Genomic DNA, 25830 nt, shown 5'->3' on the forward strand with positions numbered 1-25830 from the left:
CTTTTCATTACGTTCTTGTTGGGTTAGTGGGTAATCTAATGGATTTTGGTTGTTTTTAATGACTGATTCAAGGATGTTCAATTTTTATTTAATTTCTAATTGATTCTGTTGTAAGTCTTTTTGTGGGATGTTTTTGTATAGATTATCAAAATAAGTTTTCCAAATTCCTACATCTTGAAGGCGCTACTTTCTTGTTGGCAGTGTTGTCGGTGGCTACATGTTCCGACATGTCCACACTTCTCTCTCTCCTCATCTCTTCTCTCTCTCTTCTCTCTTCTCTCTCTCCTCTCTCTCTCTCTCTCTCTCTCTCTCTCTCTCTCTCTCTCTCTCTCTCTCTCTCTCTCTCTCTCTCTCTCTCTCTCTCTCTCTCTCTCTCTCTCTCTCTCTCTCTCTCTCTCTCTCTCTTCTCTCTCTCCTCTCTCTCTCTCTCTCTTCCCCCGCCCCCCCCCCCCCCCAGACTATTAATCCTCCTCACCAAACTTTCAGTGGGCATTGGGGCAGGTAGAATTTCTCGTCGCATCTGCCAAACCCAGATTCGTCCGTCGGACTGCCAGATGGTGAAGTGTGATTCATCACTCCAGATAATGTGTTTCCACTGCTCCAGAGTCCAATGGCTGCGAGCTTTACACCACTCCAGCCAACGCTTGGCATGGTGATCTTAGGATTGTGTGCGGCAGCTTGGCCATGGAAACCCATTTCATGAAGCTCCAGACGAAACATTCTTGTGCTGACGTTGCTTCCAGAGGCAGTTTGGAACTAGGTAGTGCGAGTTGCAACCGAGGACAGACTATTTTTACACGCTACGCGCTTCAGCACTCGGCGGTGCCGTTCTGTGAGTTTGTGTGGCCTACCACTTTGCTCCTAGACATTTCCACTTAAGTGATAATGCCCGAGAAGCTTGTGTTTGGAGGATATCTGATTGGCACTATCATTGGCACGTGTGTTGTTATCCTCCGAACATCGCCTTCGAGGGCATTATCACTTTTATACAACAGGTTACCAACATATTCAAAGAATGATTTACATATGTTAATTAATAAAGTTATTTTGATTCATTTATTCATACTATTTCATCCTTCCACAAGATATAGTCCCGACACAAATCTAGGGTTGCTACCCAAGCCAGCTGGTCGTTCGTTCTATCGTTTCGGTTGCCAGAGACGCGATCCAGTCGTTAAGCCTTTTTGTTCTGTATCTATGGACGCGACCCAGTCGTTGGTTCTAAATGTTCCATTGCCATACTGGCTGGCAACGTTCTTATCCCTTCGCTAGCAAGCCAACTACGGCTAACTTACAGTCACGTCAAACAGGGCAGCCAGAATAACAACAAAGTAGCTGCATTTGCATTTGTTTAAGCTCTTTTCTAGTGACATTTATTTGGATACATCCATAACAATGAGCTAATGAGGCACGATTTCACCTGGCATAGAAAATGTGCTCACTCATCAGGACATTGTTGTTCAGAGGATCTAGCCAACAACTCAAACACAATCACTTCAAACTGAAGCTGGAAAGACTGCAACTAGCTGCACTTCGTTTCATCTGACCTGTTTTCTATTGACATTTCTTTGTATATATACTTCAAAATGATGCTGATTCATGATTTTTGTAAGTGTGTGTTCCGAGCGAATAAATCTCCCCGGTGGATCAGACGGGCATGATTACTTTTATCCCACAGCTCGTTAGAGAATGGACCTGAAAAAGTAAGAAACATCACAGGATTTGTGCCACATGTGAGGGAACAAATCGGCTGCAGTTCATGCTCAGTAATTCTCTCTCCCTCTGTCTCTCAGTCTCTCTGTCTCTCTGTCTCTCTGTCTCTCTGTCTCTCTCTCCCTCTGTCTCTCTGTCTCTCTGTCTCTCTGTCTCTCTGTCTCTCTGGCTTCTCTCTGTCTGTCTCTCTCTCTGTCTCTCTGTGCTCTCTGTCTGTCTGTCTCTCTGTCTCTCTCTCTCTCTGTCTCTCTCTCTCTCTGTCTCTCTCGCTCTCTGTCTCTCTCTCTCTCTGTCTCTCTCTCTCTCTGTCTCTCTCTCTCTCTGTCTCTCGTCTCATGTCTTCTCGTCTCTCTCTCGGTCTCTCTCTCTTGTTCTCTGTCTCCTGTCTCTCTCTCTCTCTCTCTCACTCAGCAGAATATACACCTGAGTATACACACACAGCATCTGAAGACAGTAGCTCCTCCCTGTGCTTATAGACATGCTGGGTCTCTGTGGTGTGTCTCAATGTGTCTCAGTGTGTGGGGGGATGAGTATGTGAATCATAGCGCTGCTCTCTGTCACTGTTGATAAGTGGTAATTGAATTCTGTGGGCTGAGCCGGGCTGAGCCGGGCTGAGCAGGGCTGGGCAAGGCAGGCAGGACGTTGCATGAGAGGGCCTCATCAGTCCTGCACCTTTAATTGCGGCTGGCAGGAGCAGACTGGAAACCCATGTAGGCCATAGTCTCTCCCTCTAATTTCTCTCTCTATCTCCCCCTCTCGCTCCCTCTTTCTCTTTCTAACTATCTTTGTCTGTCATGTTGATATTTCTCTCTATGTATGTCTCTCTCTTCTCTATATCTCCTTCCCTGTTTCCATTTTTGCAAGGGAAGCAGCTGGGCATGCCTCTGTTCCTGTCTGTCTCCCACCTCCCTCCTTCTCATCTCTCTTTTTGGCAAGGCAGGTATTTGATTTCTCCTCCTGCAAGGTCAGAATGTGGGTTCTCTCTTTCTCGCTCTCTTTCTCTCTCTCTCAATTCAATTCAAGGGGCTTTATTGGCATGGGAAACATATGTTTACATTGCCAAACCATGTGAAATGGATAAACAAAAATGAAAACAAAAACAAACAAAAATGAAATAAACTGTAAAAAGTGAAAAGAAAATATTACACTAACGCAAGTTCCAAAATAATAAAGACATTTCAAATGTCATATTATGTCTATATACAATGTTGTAACGATGTACAAATAGTTAAAGTACAAAAGGGAAAATAAATCCATTGGTGTTTGTTCTTCACTGTTGCCCTCTCTCTCTCTCTCTCTCTCTCTCTCTCTCTCAGTACTTCCACCTCCCCTCCACCCCTTTCTCCCATCCACCCCCTCCACCCCTGGTCGGCTAGCTGACTTCAGTCTAAGTGCTTGTGACAGGGGCAGGTTATGTGGGTGCTGATTACGTTCGTTGGCCTTACCTGGACAAAATGCCTGTGTGAGTGTCAGGTTCTGTGGCGAGAGGGCCACAGAGTAGTGGCCCTCTCGCTTTTCTCTCCTGCTTTTCCTGTTCTCTTCTTTACACTGTGCGGGTGATCCAGTGATTTCTGTTCTCCACTGTGCGGGTGATCCAGTGAACTCTGTTCTCCACTGTGTGGCTGATCCAGTGAACTCTGTTCTCCACTGTGTGGCTGATCCAGTGAACTCTGTTCTCCACTGTGCGGGTGATCCAGTGAACTCTGTTCTCCACTGTGCGGGTGATCCAGTGAACTCTGTTCTCCATCATAGAAATGTATAATTGTCTGCAGTCCGCGATATCTTAAATACAATTGAAGTCGGAAGTTTACATACACTTAGATTGGAGTCATTAAAACTAGTTTCTCAACCACTCCAAAAATATCTTGTTAACAAACAATAGTTTTAGCAAGTTGGTTAGGACATCTACTTTGTGCATGACACAAGTCATTTTTCCAACAATTGTTTACAGACAGATTATTTCACTTATAATTCGCTATATCACAATTCCAGTGGGTCAGAAGTTTACATACACTACGTTGACTGTGCCTTTAAACAGCTTGGAAAATTCCTGGAAATTATGTCATGGCTTTAGAATATTTTGATAAGCTAACTGACATCATTTGAATCAATTGGAGGTGTACCTGTGGATGTATATCAAGGCCTACCTTCAAACGCAGTGCCTCTTTGCTTGACATCATGGGAAAATCAAAAGAAATCAGCCAAGACCTCAGAAAAAAAATTGTAGACCTCCACAAGTCTGGTTCATCCTTGGGAGCAATTTCCAAACGGCTGAGGGTATCACATTCATCTGTACAAACAATAGTACGCAAGTATAAACACCATGGGACCACGCAGCCGTCATACCGCTCAGGAAGGAGACACGTTCTGTCTCCTAGAGATGAACATACTTTTGGTGCGAAAAGTGCAAATCAATCCCAGAACAACAGCAAAGGACCTTGTGAAGAGGTACAGGTACAAAAAGTATCTTTATTCACAGTAAAACGAGTCCTATATCGACATAACCTGAAAGGCCGCTCAGCAAGGAAGAAGCCACTGCTTCCAAATCCGCCATAAAAAGCCAGACTATGGTTTGCAACTGCACATGGAGAAAGATCGTACAAAGATCGTACTTTTTGGAGAAATGTCCTTTGGTCTGATGAAACAAAAATAGAACTGTCCGGCCATAATGACCATCGTTATGTTTGGAGGAAAAAGGGGGAAGCTTGCAAGCCGAAGAACACCATCCCAACCGTGAAGCAAGGGGGTGGCAGCATCATGTTGTGGGGGTGCTTTGCTGCAGGTGGGACTGGTGCACTTCACAAAATAGATGGCATCATGAGGGAGGAAAATGATGTGGATATATTGAAACAACATCTCCAGACATCAGTCAGGAAGTTAAAGCTTGGTCGCAAATGGATCTTCCAAATGGACAATGACCCCAAGCATACTTCCAAAGTGGTGGCAAAATGGCTTAAGGACAACAAAGTCAAGGTATTGGAGTGGCCATCACAAAGCCCTGACCTCAATCATATAGAACATTTGTGGGCAGGACTGAAAAAGTGTGTGGGAGCAAGGAGGCCTACAAACCTGACTCAGTTACACCAGCACTGTCAGGAGGAATGGGCCAAAATTCACCCAAATTATTGTGGGAAGCTTGTGGAAGGCTACCCGAAAAGTTTGACCCTAGTTAAACAATTTAAATGCAACGCTACCAAATACTATTTGAGTGTATGTAAACTTCTGACCCACTGGGAATGTGATGAAATAAATAAAAGCTGAAATAAATCATTCTCTCTACTATTATTCTGACATTTCACATTCTTTAAAATAAAGTGGTGATCCTAACTGGCCTAAAACAGGGAATTTTTACTAGGATTAAATGTCAGGAATTGTGAAAAACTGAGTTGAAATGTATTTGGCTCAGGTGTACGTAAACTTCCGTATTCAACTGTACATTTTGCATTCCTGTTACAGAAAGTCAGTTCAGGTACTCTCAGCATATTAACTGTTTTATGGTTGAGAACCTGCTGAAGAGATGTCAATTAGTGGTCTATGAAGAAATGACCCAGGTGGATCTACGTAATCACAACAAGGTGTCCACGTTTTTCCAAACGTCTATGGGTGAAGTCAAAGTAAACATCTGTTTTTGACGTTTAAGTTGAGACACTGTTACCTAACTTAAACCAAAAACACTCTTATCGGACTGGGGGCTTCACATCTTGTTAAGTTAAGGGTTAAGGTTTGGGATAAGTTTAAAATGGGGTTAAGTTTAGGAATGAATTCAGAGTGGTTAAGGGTTTAAATTAGGGAAATACTTAAAACAGAAATACAAAAACCTTTGCCTAGCACTGGGATTGAGCCCTCAACCCTCGGCACCAGAGATCAGCTTTTACCCTGGCAAGTCACCAGCCTACCTGAAGGTAACAGCTTTTACCCTGGCAAGCCACCAGCCTACCTGAAGGTAACAGCTTTTACCCTGGCAAGCCACCAGCCTACCTGAATCGTAACAGTCTTTTACCTGGCAAGCCACCAGCCTACCTGAAGGTAAACAGCTTTCACCCTGGCAAGCCACCAGCCTACCTGAAGGTAACAGCTTTTACCCTGGCAAGCCACCAGCCACCTGAAGGTAACAGCTTTACCCTGGCAAGCCAGCAGCCTACCTGAACGTAACAGCTTTTACCCCTGGCAAGCCACCAGCCTACCTGAAGTAACAGCTTTTACCCTGGCAAGCCACCACCTACCTGAAGGTAACAGCTTTTACCCTGGCAAGCCACCAGCCTACCTGAAGGTAACAGCTTTACCCTGCAAGCCACAGCCTACCTGAAGGTAACAGCTTGACCCTGCGGCACACCAGCCTACCTGAAGGTAACAGCTCTTTACCCTGGCAAGCCACCAGCCTACCTGAAGGTAACAGCTTTTAAACCCGTAGGCAACCACCGAGCCGATCCTGAAGCCACCAGCTGCACCGTTGCCCCTAGTGGCCCTTTTTGAACAGCAATTCTAGATGGATTCTTACTTTGACTTCAAACTAGATCGCATTTCCCTTGAAGACAACATAAACACACACGCACAGACAGACAGACAGGACAGACAGACAGACAGACAGACGACAGACAGACAGACAGACAGACAGACAGACAGACCAAGACAGACAGACAGAAGACAGACAGACAGACAGACAGACAGACAGACAGACAGACAACACAGACAGACAGACAGACAGACAGACAGACCAGTGGTGCAGGAGAGATCCTCACAGATACACTCTCATACTGTGACTCACTGTGATAAGTCTGAAGTCATTCCTCAGAGTGTCCCTCACTCTCTCTCTCTTTCTCTGGTAACTGGAAAGGAGATAGAAATCCAGAGTGTGATTGAACCAACACCTTCATTGTTCTAATGGAAGCTTAGCCTCTGACTGTAGTATGAGAGAGAAGCCACAACTATGACAACATAACCAACAAAAACGGGTCACAACTCCTGCAGCTCTGTCGCACGCTGGGTATGTACATAGTCAATGGTAGGCTTCGAGGGGACTCCTATGGTAGGTAAACCTATAGCTCATCTCTTGGCAGTAGTACTATAGACTACTTTATCACTGACCTCAACCCAGAGTCTCTCAGCATTCAGTCAGCCCACAGACACTCCTATCAGACCACAGCAAAATCACAGTCTACTTGAACAGAGAAATACTCAATCATGAGGCATCAAAGCCAAGGGAACTGTGTAATATTAAGAAATGCTATAGATGGAAGGAATGTAGTGTGGAAACCTACCAAAAAACAATTAAGCAACAACAAATTAAATCCCTTCTAGACAACTTCCTGGACAAAAACGTTCCACTCTAATAGTGAAGGTGTAAATTTGGCAGTAGAAAATGTTAACATTATATTTGACCTCTCAGCTTCCCTATCTAATCTAAAAATGTCAAACAGAAAACCGAAGAAAATGAACGACAATGACAAATAGTTTGATGAGGAATGCAATAACCTAAGAAAGAAATTGAGAAACCTGTCCAACCAAAAACAGAACAGACCCAGAAAACCTGAGTCTACGCCTTCACTATGGTGAATTACTAAAACAATACAGAAATACACAACGGAAAAAGAAGGAACAGCACGTCAGAAATCGGCTCAATGTCATTGAAGAATCCATAGACTCTAACCACTTCTGGGAAAATTGGAAAACACTAAACAAACAACAACAGGAAGAGTTATCTATCTAAAATGGAGATGTATGGATAAACCACTTCTCCAATCTTTTTGGCCCTATAACAAAGAACAAACAGTAAAAACATATACAGGATCAAATACAAATCTTAGAATCAACTATTAAAGACTACCAGAACCCACTGGATTCTCCAATTACATTGAATGAACTACAGGACAAAATACAAACCCTCCAACCCAAAAAGGCCTGTGGTGTTGATGTTATCCTAAATTAAATGATAAAATATACAGACAACAAATTCCAATTGGCTATACTAAAACACTTTAACATCATCACTCTGGCATCTTCCCCAATATTTGGAACCAAGGACTGGTCACCCCAATCCACAAAAGTGGAGACAAATTATAACCCAGTAACTACCGTGGGATATGTGTCAACAGCAACCTTGGGAAAATCCTCTGCATTATCATTAACAGCAGACTCGTACATTTCCTCAGTGAAAACAATGTACTGAGCAAATGTAAAAATTGGCTTTTTACCAAATTATCGTATGACAGACCACATATTCACCCTGCACACCCTAATTGACAAACAAACAAACCAAAACAAAGGCAAAGTCTTCTCATGCTTTGTTGATTTCAAAAAAGCCTTCGACTCAATTTTGCATGAGGGTCTGCTATACAAATTGATGGAAAGTGGTGTTGGGGGAGACAGGGATGCAGCTTAAGCCCCACCCTCTTCAACATATATATCAACGAATTGGGCAGCGTTGGAGACAGAGACAGGAGGAGGAACGATAGAGAGTTGGAGGAGACAGAGAGAGGAGGAGGAACGATAGAGAGTTGTAGGAGACAGAGAGAGAGAGAATGAGAGAGTGTTTTATGGTGGAGACAGAGAAAGGAGGAGGAGATAGAGAGTTTGGAGGAGACAGAGAGGAGGAGGAACATGAGAGTGGAGGAAGACAGAGAGAGGAGGAGAATGTAGATGTTGGAGGAGACAGAGAGAGGAGGAGGAATGATAGAGTTGTTGGAGGCGACAGAGAAAAGGAGGAGGACGGACAGATACTGAGAGTTGGAGGAGACAGAGAGAGGGGACAGCTAGGAGTTGGAGAGAGAGAGAGAGGACGAGAGTTAGAGACAGGAGGAAGAAGGATGGATGGAGGGGGACAGAAAGAGACGTAGAGAGTTGTGAAAGAGACAGAGAGAGGAGAGGATATGATAAGAGTGTTGGAGGCAAGAGAGGGAAGAGAGGACAAGAGAGTGGAGGAGACAGAGAGAGGAGGACAGATAGAGAGTGGAGAGACAGAGAGATAAGGAGGAGGGATGGACAAGATTAGAGAGTTGGAAGGAGACAGAGAGAGGAGACGAGAGACAGAGAGTTGAGGAACATAAAGAAGTTGGAGTGTAAAGTGCACAATCTGCGTTGTCAGTCTGATGATGGATAAGACACTGACTTGGCACCTTCGAGCCATCGATGAAGAATGTTACCAGAGGGCAGCACCACTCCACCTGCGAGCACGAGGCAGCAATCAGTTCCCAGGGCAGCACCACGTCCACCACTGCGAGCATCGAGCAGAATCAGTTTACCCACAGAGCAGGCAACGCATCCACCTGCAGACATCGAGGCACGAATCAGTTCACCACAGAAGCAGGGCCACTCCACCAGCGAGATCGACAAGATCAAGTTACCACAGGGCAGGCACCACTCCACAGCGAGCATCGAGGCAGAACAGTTACAAGGCAGGCACCACTCACGCAGCGAGCATGAGGCAAGAATCAGTTACCACAGGGCAGCACCACTCCACACGCGAGCTCGAGCTCTCTCTCTCTCTCTCTCTCTCTCTCTTACTCTCTCTCTCTCACTCTCTCTTCCTCCCCTCTCTTGTCATCTCTATGTCTGCTCGTCTCTCTTTTCTCTGTTCTTCTGTCTCTCTCTTGCTCTCAACTTCTCTCCGCTCGCTCTCTCTCTCTCTTGTCTGACTCTGTCTCTCTCTCTCTTCTCTTTCTCTGTCTCTCCTCTTCCTCTCCCCTCTCTCTCTCTGTCTCTCTTCTCTCTCTCTTGAATCTCTCTGTCTTTGTGTTGAACAATGCTAAAATACGTCTTCAGACCATGATCAGAGCAAAGATGGAAGCCCCGATGCCAGAGCCCGGGTCGTGTCCTGCCAGTCCCACTAGTGTAGTAAAATACTGCCTCTGGAAAGTAATATCATAAATGACCACGTGGCTATGGTAATGCATTAAGAGATGTAGTGTTGGTTAGGGGGTCCTTCCTGACAAACCTTTGACACTAGCTTACTGTTTCTGTCGGGGCTGTCACTCTTTCTCGGTGTAATGGATATATCTGTCACCAGCCTCTCCCTGGATGGCTAAGCCATACGGTTGAGTGGTGTGCTGGACTGAGGATTGTGTGCTGGTGTGTGGGTTGGTGTGTGTGTGCCCATGGTGATGCACATAGGTGTTCTGATGTGTGGGATGAGGTGTGTGGGTGCATGGTGTGTGCGTCGCATGAATAGGTTTTGCAAAATCCAGGGACCCTTCAAATAAATTCCGATATCCAGCGTATTCCTCCTACTCCGGGAATCTCCAACTGGATTTACAGGAATTTTGCCCTGATGTGTGTGTGTGGTGTGTGTGTGGTGTGTTGTGCGTGTGTGTGTGTGTGTGTGTGTGTGTGTGTGTGTGTGTGTGTGTGTGGTGTTGTGGTTGTGTGTGTGTGTGTTGTCGTGTGTGACACATTCTTGTTGAACATATTTTTCTCTTACAGTCTCAATTTCTGAATATGTTTTGATAGACTTATTCATAATCGTGTGTCTTCTCATAGCAGTCCTGGGACAATTTTTAATAACGTTATTCAATATAATTCTGTCTCCAGGCGATCCTGACAATACAATTCTCTAGTTTAATACAGAGCATACACGGGCTCACACTCCCTATTGCACAGCTCCTGCTCTCACTGAAAAGTCACACTTCATTTGATATGTAATTGGGTGGAAGTAATTGTGTCGGAGATAATTGAGAAAATGGCAAACCGTGAAATAAACTAACCAACGGGTGTTTAAACGTTTACAACAAAAAAAGTAAACTAGAAAACTGTGTTCTTCTCCGAAAGTGTACACATTACTATGGCACTGGCATAAGTTTACATCAGGTGGGCGATGGAGAATGTTTGCATGTTTGCTTAACTATGATGTGGGCGACCGGGACAGTAAGGTGTATGGTTCTCTGTTGCTGCTAAAGAGAGTCTCATAGATTGCTGGTTTTCTAACAGAAAGAAGACAAAGATCATAGATTGGTCTGCAATGATTACCTCTGTGGAAAGGTGTGTGTGTGTGTGTGTGTAAGTGTGTGTGTTGTGTGTGTGTGGTGTGTGTTGTGTGTGCGTGTGGGGGGAGGGGGTGGGGGGGGGGGGGGGGGGGGTTGTGTGGTCTCTGCAAACACAGTGTGTGTTGTGTGTCACGTGTGATAAGTATGTGTGTGTGTCCACCGTGTGATAGTATTTGGTATTAGTATCTCTTCGTCTCTCCAGGTTGTACAACAACTATGTCCTCAGATCTGTTCTCAGATCTGTCCCACCATCATTTCCCCATCCCATTATACACAACATGTATCAGTAAAGATGGATACAACTTGCTGTAATAGTATTTTAAGACAGCAGATTTGTGTGTTTGATGACAGATTGTATGACTAAATATTAGGCATTGAGGAACAACTTGTTTTAACCAATCGGCATCCGGGATTAGAGGAAGTGACGGGACTTTCAATGTTGTTGTTTTGCTTCACTAAACCCACGGGACAGATTAAGCGCAGTCACTGACGGGCGATTGGAAATGATGCAAACAATTTAATTGACGGAAGCCACAATCTATCTGCAATATTTAAAGCTGATCTAAACCCTTAAAAACATATAATAATAATCACTGACGGCTCAAATATGATCAGAAACTGGGAATAGCTCCCACAAGAAAGTCACAATTGTCTGATGCCTATGCATACGGAGTGGCATAATTGGACATGTTATTGTATTCGTGTTCCTGTAAGTCCCCCGGTGTATCATACACCCACTACGCTGTCTCAAGTGTAGACACCGGACGTTTTCGGGAGAGCTTTTATCTTCGACACACAAAAGGAGCACTGTAGTGCGTGAGCGTGACTTTGTTACTCGGAGGAAACAGTTTTGAGCGGTGGAATGTGATGAAAAGCTTTTGGTTCTGAGAATCTGACCTCAGGAGCGTTACTGTAGTTTCTCTCTCCTTGTACTGGCTCCTAAAAGTTCTTAGTTGTTGTCATGACGTTATGAGGTTTAACCTTGATTCCTCTTGTTTGGCTTCTTTTCAAGAGGTTGGCTGTTCTGTCAGCTTGACAACAGCACCACTCATAGGTTGTCAGCAGTACTGCAACACCGGTACTGTAGGTAATTTTATTGTCTTTTATTTATTTAACTAGGCAACACAGTTAAGAACAAATTCATATTTACAATGAGGAAAGGAATGGGATATAAGGCAGGCAGGGCTAGCCTAACTTATTCGATGTCTCGCCCTAATCCAATAACCATAACCCTAACCATAACCCCAAACCCCTAACCCTTAACCTAACCCTTAACCTAACCTTAACTCAAAACTCCTAACCCTAAACCTAACCTTAACTCCTAACCTTAAACCTAAACCCTAAGCTTAAAATAGCCTTCTTCCTTGTGGGGACTGGCGAATATGTGCTTTTTTTTAGGACAAAACAAGCACACACACACAATCCTCCTGAAACAAAAAATCTCACTTGCCAGCCTGAGCTCCTAATTACTTTTCCTCCGTATTCATGCTTTCCATTCCTCCCTCCATCCCTCCGTAGTGCCTCTTCTCCCCATCTCTCCACAGGCGGTGTGGCAGCTGTATGCAGGCAGAACAAACAGGCAGGCTAGGGGTTGTTAATTGACCGTGGCTCTACATAGAAGCCTGTTTAGACCCGGCTCGCTCATCCAACCCTTACACACACATACACACACACACCCACACACACACACACACAAAACGCTTATACACAACCACACAGCCCAGAGTGGGGAGTCCTTAGTAATCCTTAAGGTATGAGGGGCATAGCAATGTGGCGCAAGAGGGAGAGAGAGAGAGGAGAGAGGAAGAGAGAGAGGAGAGAGGAAGAGAATGAGAAAGGAGGAGAGATACGGAGAGAGATGAGAGAGGAAGAGAGAGGGGAGACGGAAGAGACATGAAGAGAGATGAAGAGAGAGGAGGAGAGAGTGAGAGAGAATGAGAAGGAGGAGAGAGAGGAGAGAGAGGAGAGGAGGAGAGGTGGAGAGAGGTGGAGAGGAGGAGAGAGAGGATAGATGAGGAGAGAGAAGAGAGGAGGAGAGAGGAGGAGAGAGAGGAGAGAGGAGGAGAGAGAGAAGAGAGAGGAAGAGAGAGGAGAGAGAGGAAGAGAGAGGAAGAGAGAGGAGGAAAGGAGGAGGAAGGAAAGAAAGAGGAAGAGAGAGAAGTAGGATAACTTGTGCAAATAAACATGCCACACATTCAGTGTATACAGTTTGCCCCATCTTTTCTCCTCTTTGGACGGTTTGCTCAGTGACTGAGTGTTGCAGATGATGATCTTGAGCAATCTGATTGGCTAATAAGTTGGTGTTGATCATAGCTCAGCCTATTGATGAGTTAACCTGTCCAACACTTAATGGTGATTGGTGAGATGGTAACTCAGAGTTCCACACTACAATTTGTTTCATTTATGAGCTATTAAAGAGACTATTAGATAATCAATTGTGTCTCTCCACTGAGTAAGAGGTAGACCACGGTGATGTAGTTCTGGTGACCTTGAGATGGCCCTGATTGGGAGTACGGTGTGGGTGTGGTGGTGGGTGTGGGTGTGTGTGGGTGTGGTTGTGTGTGTGTGTGTGTGTGTTTGGTTTGGTGTGTGTGTGTGTGGTGGTGTGTGTGTGTGTGTGTGTGTTGTTGTGTGTGTGTGTGTGTGTGTGTGTGTGTGTGTGCTGTGTGTGTGTGTGTGTGTGGGGGGGGGTTGTGTGTGTCTCTACAACTACCATAAGACTGCTGACAGAACGAAATCATTACAACTCATCAACTACACTACTCCTCATTCAGATATTACCACATTACACATCCCTTATCCTTATCTACCTTCTGACCTCTGACCTCTCTCCCCACCCCTGTCAGGTGATCCTGGTGAGCTCGTCCATTAACGAGCGGGACCAGTTGCTGTTCATCAGTACAGACGAGGGCTCCTCTTTCCAGCGCCAGCCCCTCTCCTTCACTGCTGAGACCCTCCTCTTCCACCCTAAGGAGGAGGACAAGGTGCTGGCTTACTGCAAGGAGGGCAAGGTGGGTCACCATCAAAAGACCACGTCACAGTCCGATTGTTCCAGACTAGACGTCTGTTGTTCTTTTATGAGGAGATTCCCCTGAACAAAATCACCATCGTTCAACTGCAAAACAGTCGATCAAAAGCTTTTTCTAGTAAATCCGGCCACTTACTACCAACCTGAGCATTTTATGACAACAAGTCTACAACAAAGACAATCTCATAGCAGGAGTTTTCCTTCCTTTCACTGTGCTGCTTAATTCCAACTGGCTCTCACAGTCTCACGTCAGAATTAGACGTTCATTCATGTTTCTCAAACATCACATTTCAAAGTGTTTAAGGTTACGTTTAGGCATTAACTCAGAATTTTTTATGTTAGGGTTAAGTTTAGGCAGTAAGTCTGAAATCTTAAAGTTAGGCATTAACTCCAAATGGTTAAGGTAAGGGTGAAGGTTTGGCATAGTCTTAAAACAAACATCTCAAAAACAACTTTATTTTGCTGGATTTGAACTTGCAACCTTTAGGAATCAGATGCCTGTCCGCTATTCCGGTCCACTATGCCCTAGGAAAAAACTAAACCTAGGTAACAGTGAACAACGTTGCCCCTAGTGACCGGTTTCCACGTCGAATACTGACTTGTATCACTGGTGACCTGGCTGCTTAATGAATTAACTGGGAGGATAAGATAGCCTTCCCCCAGCAAAGACAGCATTTAATAGCATACTGTTGTTTTATTTACAGAATGGCTTTTTTATTCATAGTTGGTGCAATGATGACATATTATGCTAGTTTACAGTGCTGAAAAGAGAGTATGTGGGTCAAGAGAATTTCCCTAAGGCACAGATTTAGGATCAGTTTTACCTTCCCCTGATCCCAACCATAGCCGTCATGAGAGGGAAGTGCAAAACTGTACTCAGACCAGTGTCAGACCAGTGTCTGGGGACATCTCAGCATGTTCTGTCTTTTCGATCTCTTCTTTTCGATAACTCAGACAGTCACAGTAGCAACAGCATATGGAGGGAACGCCACTTTAATAATTAACCATTAATTAAACATGAAATTAAATTAGGTTTTACTCCATGTGGCCAGGCTACAGATGGAGAGTCAAAAATCATTTAACAGTGAAAAATAATAATTTCATATTAATATGTTTATAGGGAAAGATAGTTTTTTGAGATCACCCCATGTGATTCCTATCAAGGTTATTCTTTGAGAATGTTGTGATCGTCAGGTTTGATTTAACGAGGTTCTGGCCATCTAGTTTTATTATGTTTGCTCATAATGAATAAATGTGGCTCTCTGGAATTCAGTGAGAGATTCTGTGTTTTGTAAGTGTATTGTAAGTGCATGTACACTTACATTACACTGTGTGTGTGTGTGTGTGTGTGCGTGGTGTGTGGTGGTGTGTGTGTGTGTGTGTGTGTGTGGTGTGTGTGTTGTGTGTGTGTTGTGTGTGTGGTGTGTTGTGTGTGTGTGTGTGTGTGTGTGTGTGGTGTGTGTGTGTGTGTGTGTGTGTTGTGGGCAGTAGGGGAATGTGTACAGGCTCAGGGGTGAAATCATTTTTGTTCTTTTCATATGTCTGCTGGATACCTTGTGAGGAAAATCTATACATTTTCATTATAAAGCCGATCAATGGTGCACATGCACACACAACAAAACACAAACACACAACCCAACAGACACACCACACACTTACAACCACAACACACACACTTACAACCACACACACACTCTTACAACCACACACACACACACACACACACACACACACAACACACACACACACACACACACCACCACCACACACACACACACACACACACACACACACACACACACACACACTCACAATGGAATGGCGTAACTAAATAAATAGGAGGTTGGCCTGGTGTAGGTGAACCGTAAACTTCACTTGCTTGACTGACTGGACTTTACGCTCTACTACACACAACCCCCAGTTCGCTACACACACGAGGGGCGGACAGGGATGACACACACAGAGGGGCGAACAGGGATGACACCACAGAGGGGCGAACAGGGATGACACAATCAGGGGCGGACAGGGATGACACACACAGAGGGGCGAACAGGGATGACACACACAGAGGGGCAACAGGGATGACACAATCAGAGGGCGAACAGGGATGAGACACAATCAGAGGGGCGAACAAGGATGACACACACAGAGGGGCGAACAGGGATGACACACACAGAGGGGCGAACAGGGATGACACAATCAGAGGGGCGAACAGGGATGACACAATCACCAATACGGACATGAAAATCTATGACAACCATCCAGTTCACCTCCATACAAATCCTGTTTTTCGTGATTTTTTTTAAATATCAATTCATGACATTTCTACTGAGTAAATAACTGTTGTTTGATAGGTTGGATGTTTTAATTTCACAGCTCTACGTGTCCATGGATTTGGGCCGGAAGTGGACTCTAATGCAGGAACGAGTAACCAAGGGCAGAATATTCTGGTAAGTTCTGATCACAAATATGTCCTTATAATCTAACTTGCTTTATTTACCGTTGAGTAACTCTGCCTTTACAACATAAAATATGGCTGTGAGTTTTAGATCTCATGGGTTAGGTCGCCTCAAGCTTTGTCTCTTATCCCCTTCTGCATCCATTTTCTCTCCCTCCCTCCCTCCTCCCTCCATCCCTCCCTCTCTCCCTCCTCCCTCTCTCCTGTTCTGAGCAGAAGGTCGTATATCGAGACTGCCTGCTGTTTTCTTCTCTCAGAGAAATGATCTGCTTCACAATGGCTGGTTCCAGATCAGTGGTTATGAAGCCAGTAGTGTTGAGACCTGGACAGGTCTGAGTTATCAGCTGGATCCAGATCAGTGGTTATGAAGCCAGTTGTGTTGATTTAGCTGTCCAAACCCAACGCACAAATCATCCCAAGCCAGAGCGTTAAAAACACTCCAGCCTGAGGTAACTCAGGTCTCCCGAGTGACGCAGTGGTCTAAGGCACTGAATCTCAGTACAAGAGGCATCACTACAGTCCCTGGTTCAAATCCAAACTGAATCACATCTGGCCATGATTGGGAGTCCCATAAGGCAGTGCACAGTTGGCCCAGTGTTGTCTGGGGTAGACTGTCATTGTAAATAAGAATTTGTTCTTAACTGACTTGCCCCCCAAAAAATGTACTTCTCACTATGGGTCTAGATAGGCTATTCCTAACCTGCTTTCTGTGTCAAGCAGAAGTTGTGTCTGATAACAGATCTAGGATCAGATTACACAACCAAATCCAGACCTTTGACCACTAATAGTTAAGATGTCAAACTGATTTTAGATCTGGCCTTAGAGGCAATTTCCTCACACTTCACAATGCATTGCATTTGAACATATAGATCCCATCTCAAAGGGTATTATTTATGATGTATACATTGGCAGTAGCTGGAGGAAATAAGAGATCAACTGTGATGTACTATACAGTGCCTTGCAAAAGTATTCATCCCCCTTGGTGTTTTTCTATATATTTTTTTGCATTACAACCTGTAATTGAAATGGATTTTTATTTGGATTTCATGTAATGGACATATAAACACGTTTGGTGTTTGCCAAAAGGCATGTGGGAGACTCCCCAAACATATGGAAGAAGGTACTCTGGTCAGATGAGACTAAAATTGATATTTTTGGGCATCAAGGAAAATGTCTGGCGCAAACCCAACACCTCTCATCACCCGAGAACACTATCCCCACAGTGAAGCATGGTGGTGGCAGCATCATGTTTTTCATCGGCAGGGACTGGGACTAGTCAGGATTGAAGGAATGATGGATGGAATGATGGATGGCGCTAAATACAGGGAAATTCTTGAGGGAAACCTGTTTCAGTCTTCCAGAGATTTGAGACTGGGACGGAGGTTCACCTTCCAGCAGGACAATGACCCTAAGCATACTGCTAAAGCAACACTCGGGTGGTTTAAGGGGAAACATTTAAGTGGCCTAGTCAAAGCCCAGACCTCAATCCAATTGAGAATCTGTGGTATGACTTAAAGATTGCTGTACACCAGCAGAACCCATCAAACTTGAAGGAGCTGGAGCAGTTTTTCCTTGAAGAATGGGCAGAAATCCCAGTGGCTAGATGTGCCAAGCTTATAGAGACATGCCTCAAGGGACTTGCAGCTGTAATTGCTGCAAAAGGTGGCTCTACAAAAAAATTCAGTTTCTTGTCTTATTTCTTGTTTGTTTCACAATAAAAAAATATTTTGCTTCTGTCGTGTAAATCAAAAGATACAACCCCCCCCAAAAATCTATTTTAATTCCAGGTTGTAAGGCAACAAAACTGGAAACATTCCAAGGGGGATGTATACTTTCGCAAGCCACTGTACTTAATCCACGGAGCACATGTGTAAACCCAACCACTGAGTACTAATAAAACCATCACCATTTGTTTTTGCCAGCAACTCTCCGAACAATACAATAATATCCAGTATGTAGTGAGGCGTAAAATGCTAACAGAGAGACAGTAGTTATATGTCTAGGGCCTAGTTGTTCCTGCTCAGATCGTAGGGTCAAGATTTTATTTTTCTCTAACTAGAAAACACTAGGGCTGAGAGTGCTTTCTGACCACATGCGCTGACAGGGAAAACGCCTGGGCCTTTAAAAGCCTCTCAAAGCATCCATGCTCTCCGATAGGCCAGCATTAGCTGATTGTTAGGCCTGTAATAGCCTTGTTCTCCCTGTGGAAGAGAAGAATGGTCTGGAAGCCAATCCTGATAAATCAAGTTCACTTGAAAGAGCTAGTCAGCTACTATCTGACGGGGTGATCCGTCCGACAAGATGGATGCCACAGACACTGATGCTTTATACAACTCTGTTTCTCTACTTATTCAGAGTTGGGTTTAGAGGTTGTTACTGGCTACTGGCTATCCCATGAAATAGAACTGAGGTGAACTGGTTACGGGTTTCGTGAACTTGTGGCTCGTGTGGTGTTGATGGCCATGTGCAGACGGAAAGAACCTCTCATAGAATGCCAAACTATGTGAGTAGAATACTGATATTATGGCAGAAGTTTGATAGAATACAAAAAGGAGTTGTGCTCTCTCTCCCTCCCTCCCTCCTTTCCTCTTTCCCTACCTCCCTCCTTCCTTCTCTCACTCTCTTCCACAACTTGCTACAGTAATTGCACATACAGGCTCTTTATACGGACCTTAATGGAGGTTTTATATATTTAACATATATCTTTAAAGAGCTGAGGAGATTTCACAGACTTCACTACTGACTTCTAATCAGAGATAAAAGGGGCAAAGGGAAGAGGGAGAGAGGGGGGAAAGAGAGAGGGGGGAAAGAGAGAGGGGGGAGGGAGCAAGAGAGAGAGGGGGGAAGAGAGAGGGGGGAAGAGAGAAATAGGGAGGAAGAGAGAGAGAGGGGGGAAGAGAGAGAGGGGGGAAGAGAGAAATAGGGAGGAAGAGAGAGAGAGGGGGAGGAAGGGGGGTGAAGTGCACAAGAAGATGAGTTCTGTTGTTCCAACTTTCAACTTGAATTCTAGCTTCCTCTGTCTCAGGTCTGTGGCTGATGTAGATGTGGACCCTGACTTGGTGCATATGGAGATGCAGGACACAAGTGGAGGTAAGGTGCTGTTCTTTCAGTGTGCATGTCTGGATTATCTGTGATCTCTTTCCTTACCCACTTTCTCACTGACTATACACGATTACAAAGTGAGTACACCTACTTCCTCTCGAATCCCCTGAACACACATTGCCACCCTCAACTACCCATCTCTCATTTTCCTCCTCTCCATTCAAGACAAGTCTACTGTCTGTTCCACTCCCACAGGCACCAATAACCTTTCCCTCTCGATCCCTCTCATTCTCCTCCTATTGGCCTGTCCCTCATCTGCCTCGGAACCCTCAGTGTAGACTCAGGTAATGAAGGAGGTGATGGGTTGACCTTCTAGTGAGGTCATGGTGGAGTCAGGGGGAAGTCAGGGGGGAGTCAGAGGGAAGTCAGAGGGAAGTCAGAGGGAAGTCAGAGGGAAGTCAGAGGGAAGTCAGGGGGAACTCAGTGCCCAGGTCCCCAGTCAGAGTGGATTGTCATATCAGCAGCCAGCCAGGTTAGCTCTGCACTACCCACCAAGGGGGTAATAGGAGTGTGTAGCGTGGAGGGTGTAGAAGGAGTGTGTGTGTGTGTGTGCGTGTGTGTGTGTGGGTGTGGGTGTGTGCGTGTGTCTGCATGCCTATGTTAGAATTCATGTGTGTTTGCTTTAAAATGCTGAGCCATGTCTTCCCGCTCGGTACACTTTGACAACCCATCATTCCACAGAGTAGACCAGGAGAATAAAACAGACTGACACTGGAAGACAGGAAAAGAAGGAGAGGAAGGACAAATGAAGGACAGAACATGTTAATGCCTTGTTTGTTACTCAACACATCTCCCCTGATATGAAGTCACTTAAAACGAATCATCTTCCCCCCCCAAAAAGTGAGAAACAACTTCCAAATCCCATAGGTGTGTCTATACTTTCTGATGGGGAACTGAACATGCAGCTTAGAGTCTGGAACCTGTCATCTGGAACAAGCCTGGGCCATGTTTTTTCAGAGAACCAGAGAGGCTGTCTGTCTGGCCCAGCTGCCCAGGCAGGAGAGCTCTTCCCTGGGCTAGGCAGAGCCACATGGTCCTTCTCTCCCCCACCCTCCCCCCACCTCTCCATCGCACGGCAGCTCCCACTTCCAGACGGATGGGTTAGAGGGGCCTGGGCGACCAGGCATGCCAGGCCAAGCTGTTCCCCCTGCGCCCCCCTGTCACCCTGGGTCCTGTCAAGGTTAAACGATGGCAGGTACCAGGGGGGACGGATGGTGGCCTGGTGGCCTGGTCACATAATCTACCTGAGCCCTAGAGAGAGGCCTAGGCCAGCACACAAGCCTGGGACTTGCCTAGGGTCTATGCCCAGGGATGGTGAGTGATGAGGGGGTAGATGGGAGGTAGGGGTGGAGGGTTGATGGATGAGGCAGGCTTGCTGGGAGGCTGGCAGGGTCTGTGTGTGTCGTTAGGGAGATTGATGTGGGGAGCGGCGAGGCTGCTAATGCAGACACATGGACACACTGTCGTCTAGTCACACATCCAGATACGTACAGCAACACACTGAACAGGTCTACACAAACTCACATAAACAGGTTAACCGGGTTTAACTCTATTAAACATCTCCTCGTACCATCAACCAGTCTTTCACACTATCCACGTAATTCATGTTGGTAACCACGGTAACCACGGCGGTCTTATATGTGGTAATCGATGTCTGTAGGGCCACAACTATTATTTTCCTCATTGTTTACCTTCGTTTTACCGTCCAGCTGCACATTTTTCCCAAGTCCTTGTCAGCCATCTTGGCCTCCTTGGGGCGCTGAGGAGTAATTCTGTCTAATAAAGCACTTTTGTGGGGGAAAACTCATTCCGATTGGCTGGTCCTGGCTCCCCAGTGGGTGGGCTTATGCCCTTCCAAGGCTCACCCATGGCAACATCGCTAGCTTGTCATCTCCCTGACGACTCTTGCCACTAGAGTTGTTGCTGATGCAGATGCTGTGTGTGAAATTCAGTAGGGTTCAGCGTAACCCTACCCCACTCCAAATCTAATGAAACAACCTTAAACATCGGTACATTTAGATTTTTTACATCAACAAATAACCTTCAATTCATTGGATTTTTATGTCTTATCAAAATGAAATGAAACCAAGAAATACATTTACGCAATGAAATATATTTCTGAAAAACATTGTTACATTGTCCCCTACAATAACGTGTGTTCTGGGGGTGGGGCTCTAAAAGCTGCTCACTTCTCTGTTCCCAGGGTACCTGTATGTCACCTGTCTGATCCAGAACTGCTCAGACAAGACCGTAACGGCTCAGTTCCTGGGGAAGATTGACCACAACTCTCTCTCAGTCCAGGACGACTACACCTTTGTCAAGGTAAAGACACATTTATTATAAAACCCTTTGCAGTTGTGACATGTCTTCATGATTGTTTGGTTATAATGTGCCACAATGGTATAGACTACCCCCGTTGGCAGCTTGCTTGATTTTATACAACCTCTGTTTATCCAGGGTAGTGTTATTGTGATCACATTTATTTTTCAAGAGAGACCTGGTCCAAGACAGCAGCAGGGGGGGACAACGTTCCAGACACATCTCATAGACAAACCATAAACAAAATAAATACAGAAACATACAAAAAAAAATCTGATATGAAATCAACCATACTGTATGTACCACTGCATAAAATCCTAATGACATCCTAATTATTGAAAAGTCCCTCTCTAAATCTACACACTTTGGCATTCATATATGAAGGAATGGTTGCTTATGAAATATTAATGAACGCTTGCTTGTAAGATATTAAGATATTAAGGAATGGTTGTTTGTAAGGACATTACATGTAATATGATGGAGCTCCCATTGTCAGTAGTGGGCTTAATGGCTATAATAGTAGCTATACTGAAATAGTAGCTATAATAGCAGCTATAATAGTATATATAAAAGCAGCTATAGTAGTATCTATGGTAGTATCTATAGTAGTAGCTATAATAGTATATATAGTAGTAGCTATAGTAGTATATATAATAGCAGCTATAGTAGTAGCTATAGTAGTATCTATAATAGTATCTACAGTAGTATCTATAGTAGTATCTATAGTAGTATATATAGTAGTATCTATAATAGTATCTATAATAGTATATATAAAAGCAGCTATAGTAGTATATATAGTAGTATCTATAATAGTATCTATAGTAGTATCTATAGTAGTAGCTATAGTAGTATCTATAATAGTAGCTATAATAGCAGCTATTATAGTATATATAAAAGCAGCTATAGTAGTATCTATGGTAGTATCTATAGTAGTAGCTATAATATTATATATAGTAGTAGCTATAGTAGTATATATAATAGCAGCTGTAGTAGTAGCTATAGTAGTATCTATAGTAGTAGCTATAGTAGTATATATAGTAGTATCTATAGTAGTATCTATATATGTTCTCCATTCTCTTATGTATCCTCCACTCTCTCTCTATGTTCCTCCATCTCTCTCTCTATGTCTTCTCCTCTACTATTCTCTCTACTCCTCTCTATGTTCTCCTCATCTCTCTCTATGTTCCTCCACTCTCTCTCTATGTCTCCTCCACTCTCTCTCTATGTCTCTTCACTCTCTCTCTATGTCTCCACTCTCTCTATGTTCTCTCACTCTCTCCTATGTCTCTCCACTCTTCTCTATGTCTCCTCACTCTTCTATGTCTCCTCCACTCTTCTCTATGTCTCTCACTTCTCTCTATGTCCTCCATCTCCTCTATGTATCCTCACTTCTCTCTGATGTTCTCCATCCGTCTCATGTTCTCCACTCCTCTCTATTCCTCCACTGTCTATACACTCCTCATCTTCTCTATGGTCTCCCTCCACTTCTCTAATGTTCTACTCTTCTCTTATGTTCTCTCTCGTTCTCTTTCTCACATTCGTTCATGTTTAGCCATCTCAATCTTAAGTTCGTCCTAATACTCTTCTATGTCTCCCACTTCCTCTTATGTCATAGGCTCACTCCATTCTATGTCTCCATCTCTCCTCCAATGGTATCACTCCACTTTGTGGTGTTATGTACTACTACTGCTCTCTTATGTACTTTCTCTCTCGCTCTCTAGTTCTCCCTCTCTCCTATGTCTTCTCCATTCTCCATCATATGTCTACGTCACACGTCCTTTTGATCTGCATTACTTTATTCTATGTTTCATTCATTCTTGTTCTCTCAACTCTCGTCTATGTCTCTCCATAAGACATCTCCTGTCACTGTCCTACTCACTCTCTCTTATTTGTCAGTCTCCTGCTGTACACTCTCAATATCTGTCTATGTCCACTTTTCTTCTCTCGCCATCGTTAGTTAATATCATCCTCCACTCAATCTTATATGTTCCACAGGGGTCTAGCTTATTATCACGTGTAAATTAACTGTACTGCTACGCTGGGAAACATTATAAATAGAAGTATAAGTTCACTCTCTTGTCTCTATGTCTGCTCTCATCTTCTCCTATGTTCTCATCAGTCTCTTTTATTGTTCCTCCATCTCTCTCAGTTCTCCTACACTTTAAAGTGAATAGACATTTATCTCTATGTCTCGTACCTCTCAATTCTCTAAGTTTCGACTCCATTCTTACGACAAGATGTCTCCTCGGCATGTTTGTCAGTCTTTGTAAATGGCGCTCTCACTAGCAGGTATAAGCATATCTATATGTCCTCTTAATGTTCTCCTACAGGTCAGACCTCGTCTATTGTTCTCCACATCTCTTCTCTATGTCTTCTCTCACACTTTACTTGTAACTGTCTCTATCTTCACATTATTCTCAATTTAGTGCTCGTAGTCCAACACCCTTCATTTCATCATACTCTCTCTGTGTTCAACTCCACTGGTCAGTTATCTCTATGTCCATTGAGTAACTTTCATGGTCTTCTCCCAGTCTCAGTTCCTAACACCCCATATTTTTCAATATCAACACACTCGTATTACAGAAGGTGGAAGTGTAAGTAACCATATTTATGTAAAAGTGAGTTTTCGCAGTCCTAGTTGAACTCTCATCGTATCTATATACTCGATTTAAGGGATAGGGTAGTAAGCAGCACAGTCACGATTTAAATGACTCTTTCATCAGCGAGTGCTGCCAGTAGTAACATCTATACGTCTCGTCACATGACAGGTCAGTGTACATGTCTTCTCAGATCTCAGCGCTAGCATTTTGCCACAGTAACATTCTAATAAAAACGACAATATTACAAGGTCACAGGAAGCAATGGCTAACACACTTAGGATGTAACAGGCGCACGGCCGGAGCTGATGGGCAGTTGACAAGAGAGAGAATTTTGAGAAAGATGAGAAGACAGAGAGAAGGCCAGTAGTGCATAACCACCTATATCTATTATATTTTTTCTTTTCTTTTTTATATTTTCTCACTCTCGTCAGATCACGCCAACAAGATTGTACAGATGGCCAGGCCGTAGAGAAGTACATATTGAACGCGACTTTGACAGGCGAGTAAGTTGGAATCAGATTGTCATGAGGCGAGTTTTGAATCGTCTTGAGTAGCTTAGGGTTCAGGTGACTGTACATAAGGAGCCAGCAGTTACTATAAACAGGTCAGAGTCTTGGGTAGACCAGGGGGGGGGGCTGGAGGCAGTAAACTATTGATACGGGGATGTGGCTGAACTTAAAGGGGTCAGTGTAAACAGGGCAGGGGCAGTAACACATTGATATGGCGTAATTACTACCCAAGGTGAATGATCAGTGCAGTAAGTTAACAAAACTATTATAAGAACAGTCCACAGTAAACATTTATTCACCTGAATAAATTGGACATCATGGATAAGAGTGTGTGAAACGGAAGAATGGGTGAGAGGAGAAGAGGAGCAGAGAGTCAGTAAGTATAAATTAATTAAGATGAAAAGACTAGGGTTAGGCGCCAGTAAGCTTAAAAGAATGTTAAATAATCAATTCATACATTAATGAGAGAGGTGGCATAGGGTGGCGATCAGTTGGGTATACAACATGAGATGTGCAGCAAGTAAGAATCAAGGGAGAATTCAATAAGGAAAGGAGTTGGCGGGAGAGAAGGGTATTAGTAGCAGGTAGGACCAGATAGATAATGAAATACATTGAATATAGTGAAGGGATGAAAAAATAATGAGGGAAGGAGTAAATAGGAGGTGACCAGGTGGAGGTCCATGTCAGGTACAAATTGATCAAACAAGAGTCTAGCAGAGGGATACATTATTAATTACGCTTCTAGGGAGGTCAGAAGGTGTTACGTAGCCAGGGAGACAGAGTTTACCCATTATAGTATGAGTAATGGCAGAGTAACGACCGTAAGAAAAGTGAAGTCCAGGTTGTACAAGGGTTTAGGAAGTAAACATTATATAATTAATGGAACAGGAAGGCCGATGTCAGAGTGGTTCAGGACGAAACCGTAGAACCGAGTACAGATGTAGAGATAACTAGAGGTATTAAAAGAGCCACTAATAAGAATAGAAGGCTAAATCGGAGAGACTAGTGACCAAAATTTTATAATACCATTGGTAATATCAAAGAATGAGACAGCGAAGGAGTGTGGAGCCATAGAAACCACAAAAGTCAAGCAGGATGAACAGAGATACAGGTAGGTGGGGAGAAA

At 44.1% G+C, this 25830-nt stretch overlaps 1 protein-coding gene across 1 annotated transcript in view; it reads left to right on the forward strand.

Annotated features, from left to right (window-relative positions):
* Window positions 1–8845: 8845 nt before the first annotated feature.
* LOC112073811 (VPS10 domain-containing receptor SorCS2-like) overlaps window positions 8846–25830 on the forward strand; it is a 66166-nt gene continuing 49181 nt past the window's right edge. The window contains exons 1-5 of the mRNA XM_070440289.1: window positions 8846–9133; window positions 13535–13699; window positions 16093–16166; window positions 19200–19264; window positions 21480–21601. Of these exons, the coding sequence (XP_070296390.1) occupies window positions 8846–9133; window positions 13535–13699; window positions 16093–16166; window positions 19200–19264; window positions 21480–21601 (714 nt within the window). The remainder of the gene's footprint in view (window positions 9134–13534; window positions 13700–16092; window positions 16167–19199; window positions 19265–21479; window positions 21602–25830) is intronic.

This window comes from Salvelinus sp. IW2-2015, unplaced genomic scaffold, assembly GCF_002910315.2.
Source record: "Salvelinus sp. IW2-2015 unplaced genomic scaffold, ASM291031v2 Un_scaffold2378, whole genome shotgun sequence".
Classification (NCBI taxonomy): Eukaryota; Metazoa; Chordata; class Actinopteri; order Salmoniformes; family Salmonidae; genus Salvelinus; species Salvelinus sp. IW2-2015.